This window comes from Corylus avellana, chromosome 2 (assembly GCF_965113065.1).
Source record: "Corylus avellana chromosome 2, dhCorAvel1.hap1.2, whole genome shotgun sequence".
NCBI lineage: Eukaryota > Viridiplantae > Streptophyta > Magnoliopsida > Fagales > Betulaceae > Corylus > Corylus avellana.
The window spans coordinates 47,045,712-47,054,620 of NC_142491.1; the positions used below are offsets into that span (position 1 = coordinate 47,045,712).

The following is an 8,909-nucleotide window of genomic DNA, read 5'->3' on the forward strand; positions in this document are numbered from 1 at the left end:
ATACCATGCATGCTTTTATTCCACAACTATTCCATGCACAATGCTAACGTGACAGTCCCAATCAATTCTTGAAATTTTTTATTAAATTTTATCTCACAACTATTCTATAATGTTGATGTGTCTGACTAATAGTGTCACAATCAACTCTTTGAATTTTTATTTTAATAAGTACTAATTCAAGTGTTGTTTGATAAAAATGTAGTGTATATATATAGCATTATTCTAACGCGCGTGTATGAATGTAATTTCACAAAGATATTAAAAAAAAAAAAAAAAAAAACCTGAAGTTTTTAATTTAGGAAAACACCAATTTGTGAGGAAAATGACACATGCATGATGCATGAAAGGGGGACAAAAGGAAGCCATGCATTTTAATTTATCCGTAGAGAATAGCGGCAAAATTTGTATTTTCTTCCTACAATATTGATTGCATGTAGAAGGTTTTTCCGGCCGCTGTGATCTTTTTGTGCTCCAAGTTATCACTAAAATCAAGCATTGGTAAGTTTACAACCACAATATATATATAAGAACCAACATGAAAATAAAATAGACTAGAGAGAATTTGCATTTTGCAAAAGGAATATTGGATCAGGTATTAATATAAGCTGTTGATGATGGCTTCAATTCAGGAAAGAAAAGCTATATATGCAAAGAAGCACACAAGAGTGATATTGGTTCCGGCTCGTCTTACAGCTTTTGATGACATTAGAAGATGAGCCGAACCAATAACACGCCATGTCTACTTCCCCGGCCGGAACTCGCTTCTTAGAGCTTTCTCGATCCCCCATGTTGGGAGAGTTGAAGCCCTACTCCCTATATATAGGATTAACGACGTCGTACAGGTGGTGATCATATTCATTTAACTGTATACAGCTCCTTACAAATTAAGGACTAATTAATCATATAGAGCATTATTCTAAAGCATATGGGACAATTAATATTTATCATGATCAATATTTAGGAATCCCACTATAGCTAGTTAAATTTCCCTTTTATTGTTGTTTATAATAGCTGCATGATGGAGCAACATTATTTACTCTTCCTTAGTCATGAGTCATGACACATAAATTAACTAGCTAGGATCGATGCTATTGAAGAATGTCGCGTGCGGCGTCATGGTTATTGAATCTTTGAGAGTCAAATAGTTAAGATGCACCTACAGTTAATGGTTAATGAAACATCGAGAGAAAGGTCCTTGAATATTATATAGGGTTAAATACCTCATACCCTCCTAAGGTTTGTCAATTTTATTTTTTTTTCCATGGGGTTTCATTTTTATCACAGGACCCCCTTGGAGTTTTGATAAAGGACCAATTTAGTCCATCCGTTAATTGACCGTTAAGACTAACACGTGGACCAATCAGATGTTGATACGTGGCACCTATTTAATTTTTTTTAAAATTAAAAAAAATGTATAAGAAAAGGAAAAAACTGGGGGTGGCTCTTTGGACTTTGGTCATGGGGGTGGCCAGGCCACCCCCATCTGGCCGGATGGGGGTGGCTCGGCCACCCCCTGGGCACCAGGGGGTGGCCTTGGGCTCCAAGGGGGTGGCCGAAACCACCCCCAGTACCCACTGGGGGTGGCCGAGCCACCCCCATGGAGCCTTGGGGGTGGCCGAAACCACCCCCAATGGTCCAAGGGGGTGGCCAGGCCAGCCCCATGGCCAAAGGGGGTGGCTCTTGGCCAGCCACTCCCAGTTTTTTCCTCTTTTTTTTTTTTTTTAAATACATTTTTTTTTTAATTTAAAAAAAAAATTAAAAAAATTAAATAGGTGCCACGTGTCAACATTTGATTGGTCCACATGTCAGTTTTAATGGTCAACTAACGGATGGACTAAATTGGTCCTTTATCAAAACCCCATGGGGTCCTGTGATAAAAATGAAGCCCCAAGAAAAAAAAAATAAAGTTGATAAACCCTAGGAGAGTTTGATGTATTTAACCCTATTATATATTGATCAATACTTAATGGGTAGTAAGATCTTGGCAAAGATGCAAATATTTTGTAATCTTAGCAGTTGACCAAATCAATGTCGAGATTGCAAGGAAATTGATTAAGTTCAATGTATGAAACATATTTCATATAACTAAATTAAGCATCTTTTGCAGAATTGGTTTGATATATGGAAAGTAAAAGGTCCTTCCCTAATTGGTACATATATAAATTGGATTAAATAATAAAAGTGAGGCCGCATAAAGTTAAGGATAGGATTGGTTACGACGTTCTGGTTACAAATTCATTCCACCATTTGCATCATAAAATGTGACAATCAACCTCCAATGCGTACGTGTATTATTATCTAATTATTTAGTGAACAAATGGGCTCAGAAACATATACAAGAAACTAAGAATTGGGGTCAATCAGGAATTTTCATGAGAGAATTCCGACAATACTACGTACAAGCCTTGTCTTGAGAGATCTTAGAAGTTCTTTCCCGGCCCGGCCGTAATTATAAGGAGCAGACTTCTACAATAGCATCAATTTGGCAACTAGACAGAACGGTTTTCCCCTCAAAATCCCGGTGCAAGATGCTAATTAATTAATTAACCCAGTGTGTGTATATCATGTCAGGGGAGGTTATATAGTCCTTCCAAAGTAATTCTTTCTAATTTAACATGCATATTAATGAACGATCTAGAGTCCTATTGCCTGTTGGAGTATCTTAAGAGTAAGAAATGTGTTTGGTGTCATTTTCCTACACATTTGTTGTTCATCTTTTTCTAAAAAAATTCACTATTGAATATGTTGTATCTCATAGATTCAATGGTAGATTTGCCTATCTCTTATATGAATTATTATGAAGATGAGAAGAAATAGACAAAAGATGGAAATCAAATATTTCTCTAAGAGTAAGAGAATGCTAAAATTTCGTTTTTGTCCCACAATCCTAATTAAGGTTAGGGTCCAACCAACCCTTAAATTTGTCAATGTTAACAAATAAAAATTAAAAAATTAAGGATTAATCAACATTGTGAGATAAAAATGTATATATACTTTTTAGCATTATTCAAGGAATAACTATTTTAAAAAGACAAACATTATCTAAAACTTCTAGCTAAGTCTTCTGCTAAAGTCTAAGATAAGCCTCAGGTGTTCTTGTAAGCAATAAATATTGGTAGTTTTCTTCCTTTCACAAGGTGTATACAGTTTATCCTTGCAAAGTAATTTTATAATTTCTAATTTCACGTATTCTAGATCTAGAGCACTGCCTGTTCAAACATATAAAGTTATCACCTACATAAATAAAAAATAAAAAATAAAAAAGATAATCATTATCTAAAATGATAAAATCTATTCTAAGATAAGCCTGGCTCGTTCTTGTATGCAAATTTGTAGCTTTCTGCTTTTTAACAAGGGTATGTATGAATTTTGTGGATTCAACCCATAGAAAAGTGAGGAGACGACTTGGAGGGGGAGACTTGGAAAAAGGGTAAAAAGATAAGATAAGCAGTCAGCATCTTCCAGAAGAGAGTGGAAATTTATGTCCATAAAGCATATCCGATGGAATTAAGTTTTACAAACTTCCAACCATTCAAATGATAATTTGGCGTGCAGTGCCTGTTTGCCACGTACGAGATCTAGCTGTATCATGACTTTGAGTCTTGTATAAGCTTTTTTTCAATATCGATGGCTTTGTTATTTTGTGAATTTGTTTTTCAATTTGGGAGACGATCGATCTCATATGCTTGGGTCCATGATAAAGAAGATTAATGTTCCTTCCGATTTCCCTACAACCATTTGTTTAGAACTCAAATTTGCAGATCGTAATTAGGGTTTTTTTCTAAACAATTAATTTGATCCTCAAATTGTACAAGTATGTAGTAATCAGCTCAAAAAACCTTTCATTTTCATGATCTCTCTCTCTCTCTAACTCTCACTCTCTCTCTGATGGGACAGCGGCCGGGTTGCCTGTCTTTAGTTTAATTGATGTAGTGTTTGAATTGTTCCGTGAACTTAGCACTAGAGTCCGTCAACCTGATTTTTGTTTTTTTGCCATATTTTCTCTTTGTTCCACATGCAGAAGAATTTATGAATATGAACAAATTGTTACCCGCAAGACACGATTGTCATACTTTTCCTCCCTAAGCCTATGGACTCGCAAGACCCCCGGACCTATAAATATATCCCCTCACTTCACCAATATTCACAAGCCAAAGAAGAACCAAAACATGGCAACCCATAATAAACAAGCATCCTTCCTACTATTCTCCCTACTAATCATCATCTCTTTGTTCAAGTCCTCTCAAGCGGCTGGGATTGCCATTTATTGGGGCCAAAGCGGCAATGAAGGCTCTTTGGCTGACACTTGTGCAACGGGAAATTATCAATATGTGAACATAGCTTTCTTAACCACATTTGGTGGCGGCAAGACCCCCGTACTAAACCTAGCCGGACACTGTAATCCCAGTGTCAATGGTTGTACCCGTCTAAGCACTCCTATCAAAGCTTGCCAAGCTCGAGGCATCAAAGTCCTCCTTTCTATTGGTGGTGGCATCGGAAGCTACTCTCTTTCTTCGGTCGACGATGCAAAGCAAGTAGCCAACTACCTTTGGAATAACTACTTAGGCGGTAGCTCAAATTCACGCCCTCTAGGCGATGCGGTTTTGGATGGTATTGATTTTGACATTGAGGCTGGCGGTTCAAACCACTGGGATGAACTCGCTAGGTCACTTAGCGGGTTCAGCCAACAAAAAAAGGTGTACTTAGCAGCAGCTCCACAGTGTCCATTCCCAGACGCTCACCTAGATGCCGCTATCAAAACAGGCTTATTTGATTATGTTTGGGTTCAATTCTACAACAACGGTCAATGTCAATACGCAGGCAATGCTAACAACCTTTTGAGTGCGTGGAAGAAATGGGCCACGGTTCAAGCTAAGCAAGTGTTCTTGGGGCTGCCGGCGGCTGCCGCAGCTGCTCCAAGCGGTGGATTTATTCCGGCCGATGTGCTCAAGGCTCAAGTTCTTCCATCCATTAAGAGTTCACCGAAGTATGGAGGGGTTATGCTTTGGAGCAAATTGTTTGATAATGGGTATAGTGCAGCCATAAAGGGCAGCATCTAGATCGCATGCATGCCTAATAAATAAGTTACACATCACATGCGCGCAATTGGTTTCCCTATCTATGGTGTAACATCATGTACTTTTATGAGAAGTAGCTAGCCTCTGAATAAGTTACAGATCAATAGATGTTTCGCTACCTTTTATGAATATTGTAACATGCATGTATCTTTATGACAACTACCCTCTTAATTAGTACGCTTTAATTATTACGTGCTTATAATTAGTTTGTGTCATAATTAACTGTATGATTTTTCAAAGTATCATATGACCAGCCATGATTTAAGTGAAGACTAAAATCTTCACTGCATGCTCCTTCTCGTTAATTAATATTAATTAAATAATTAATCACTATATGTATTATCAATTTAAACTATTAAAACTGTACTTTAACATGCATGGTATCAAAGTGAGAATTTTAAGCTAGGAACTTCACTTCAAAATTTATTTTATATTTTAGTTAAATATTCTACGTATTAGCGGCCCGCATAAAAAGTTAGAAGAAGTTTCAAAATATTAATTTAATAAGTAAATTCATCATTTTCTATTAGTTTAAATATTTTTTTTTAGATAAACACTAATTAATTTCCACCTCCTCCTATATTTCTCCTCGTCTTGATCACGTTCACAACACTCGTACGTGGAAGAGATTACTTCTCTTGGGTGCTTATTGATCAGGGCATAATCCAACGGTTCTTCATATTGGATGACTGGATCAAGGCCAGGCTCAAGTATATTAGGTGGTCGCTTAAGGCCCAAATAGAATAAGGCCCATAATTAAGAATTGTACGATATATATATATATATTAAAACAAAAAGAAAAATTGTTAAGGGCTCTAATGTGATTAAAAAAAAAAAAGGGTTAGTAAATAGTCTCTTGGAAAGTCCATTTGTTTACTTTTTTTTATAAAGTCTCATTTTTACACTCATGAAAGTCTTGAAGGTGCATAACTTTTCTCCAACATCAATTTGAATTAAATACTCAAAAGAAGATGGAAAGTCTTTAAAGTGCATAACTTCTCATTGTTTGCATTATGCAACATATAGAATTAGACACTCAAAAAGTCTTCCATGTCCAACCTTTTTTTCGCACCATATTCAATTACAAACCACTCTTTGTAACTTTCTATTTTCTATTTATTTTTCCCTTCAAGCCTTATTTGGAAATTGAATTCTTCTCCTCTTTACCAAAACTTTCATGATTTTCCAAAAATTCACAATTCAGGTCCTTGAATCAAGTGGCAGGTCTTTTTATATCTTATAAATAATAATAAATAATAATAATAATAATAAAAAAAGGGTTAGACAATACTCCCTAATTACCAAAAACTTCATTATGGTCAGCCACTTGCATTAATTTTTTTATTCGATTATCATGCATGAGTTATTGAATTTCCATATATGATGAGTGATAACTAATTATTATGAAAATAATTTTTTCTTTGTGTACGTAGATTAATGAGACGAGAGTGTTAGATAATCCTATCATAAAATAAAGCTGATCAAATGGTTTATTTGATAGGTCAGGTTCTATAGTGTTCTATGTCGTTATAGATGCGGCCTACTAGAAAATATGCATTTGGATATGAAAAAATAATATTAAAATAAATATTATTTAATTAGGGGAGATCGATCGATATGAGGCCATTCTTAGCTAGGGGAAATCCGAACAAAATCTGTATATATGGAGCTAGCAATGGAAGTAGCTGGAACGTTAACACACTTCATGGATGGTACTTCAGGTTCTCGATCGATAAAAAGAAATAATAAAGAAAAAAAAAGATTGGGGGATATGGATACAAATATATATATATGATCCCAAAAACTCTAAACATCTTTCGTGCAATTGGGCACTGTAAAGTTAGGAAGATTTTTAAGAATATTTTCATGTCATATATATATTCACCTTGCAGGTTTGTCTCGGTGATACTGATATATATATTAACGTAGATCGAGTTTAATTAAATTAATGAAGAAAATTAAACTTGCCCACGGAAGAGACCCAAGATTAACCCATTGGACTAGATCCGATCGACCCGGCCAATTTGACATTTGCCCATCACGTACTCTAGATTCCACCATCAACTCGAAGTAGTTGACATTCAGATATTCTTAACCAACGCTTAAAATGAATTCCTTTTAGCTGTCCACCAGAAGCATCCATCATAAGCTAAGTGACCAGATATTATAAAATCTCTCTTATATTCAATAAAATCTTATAAAATCTCTCCTATATATATATAGTCAATAAAATTGTTGAAATCGCTATCTAAATCACACATCTGAGAATATCATATTTGGTCAGGATAATGTATAAAATTAATAGAACGAATCGCGACCTCCGTGATCAAAGTGATAAGGTTAAGGTTATGCCGTACGTTAAGCATACGATAGTATGGGTGGACCAATTAGATGCATTGATCTAGCTACTCAAACCTAGCTTGATAAAATTAAGTAGCCGACCCGTAGCGTATTGCGCAAACATTGAATCTTCATGCTTGTGCAGTGTGCACTGACATTATTAATTTGATATAACAGAATCAAGTGACCAGATATTTCGCTCTTTCTCAAGCTCGATCAATTTATGGTAATGTGTAATTTACACGCTGTTATATAATAACTAACTAGCTACTAATAGTTAATTAATTAATTATAGTTTTGTATCACTCGCTCTTTTCTAGATATTAATTGATTCGCACATTTTATTGATGCTAATTAATCTGTTGTCGTTTTGATAATGCTTATCCTTTCGCTTTTGATGTAACCATTCATGTTTCAAGGATAACCTGAGATCCAATGACAACAAGAGTATAAAATTAAAGGAGTAAAAAACACAATGATTGATTTGATCTTTCTTTTTTTTTTTTCGTCACTCGTATTAATTTGAACAATCAAAAGAAGTTTTTTTTTTTTTTTTTTTTTCTTTCTAATTGAATAAAGGAAAGGGCTACAGGCCAGAGAGGGTCTTCCACCTCTGATCTGGATGGAAGAGAGAATGAAAGATCCTAAGGGTGTGCTTCTAAAAACAAGATTGGAAGCGGTCCACTTAGCTAAAGCATGTGTACGAAAGTTGACACATCTAGACACTTTTGAAGCATTCCAGGTAGGAAATAAAGATAAAGTAACATTAATGTTAGAAATACAATTTGCAAAGGACCAAGAAGAGAAGAAGGAGGGATTATTAATAGCTAACACTACTAAAAGAGCATCCCCTTCTATACAAAATTTGTCACTGGTCAAAGAGACAGCCAAACGAGACGTGAGAAGAGCAGCAAAAGCTTCCCCATTAAGAGCATCTGTGAAGGATAACTTATGAGTAACTCCCATGATAATGTTGTCAGAAGCATCTGAGATGACTCCCGCAGCATATATTAAGGACATATATACAACATTTATTTTTCTTGTTTTTTTATTTATTATTTAATTTGTAAATTATAAACTCCCATTTCATATGCAAAGCGATTAACATTTTAATTTTGATGGAACGCCCATGAGGTGCTATCTTATCATATAAATTAAACCCTGGTATGATAGAGATATGAAATAATGAACTATTTGTGCTCAATGACAATTCTAGAGAAATGATTTTCACGTTAACGTTCTCAGGGTTAGTCAACCTGCAGCATTTCTTGCACTAATAAGTAAGCTTCATCGATCCATGCAGCTCCTTGACTGATCAGATTATACAGCTCATCAATCGTTTTGGAATTAAATATTGATAAGCATCATATTGGTCAAGTTATCCCAAGAGCACTGGGAGTCTGGGAACCCTATAAAAGGAGCCTTCCCTTAACATTGTGAAAGCACAAAGCACCCCCCAACAAAAGAAAACGAACTTCAGATTGAGCAAAA

At 35.4% G+C, this 8,909-nt stretch overlaps 1 protein-coding gene across 1 annotated transcript; it reads left to right on the top strand.

The window, feature by feature from the left end:
• The first annotated feature begins 4,133 nt into the window (after positions 1–4,133).
• Positions 4,134–5,263, top strand: LOC132168082 (acidic endochitinase). Its single transcript, XM_059579155.2, has one exon. The coding sequence runs from the start codon at positions 4,170–4,172 to the stop codon at positions 5,058–5,060; it is 891 nt and encodes a 296-aa protein (XP_059435138.1). The 5' UTR covers positions 4,134–4,169; the 3' UTR covers positions 5,061–5,263.
• The last annotated feature ends 3,646 nt before the right edge of the window (positions 5,264–8,909 follow it).

Coding starts and splice junctions, on each gene's coding strand:
- LOC132168082 (XM_059579155.2), top strand. CDS start 4,170: ATGGCAACCCATAATAAACAAGCATCCTTCCTACTATTCTCCCTACTA.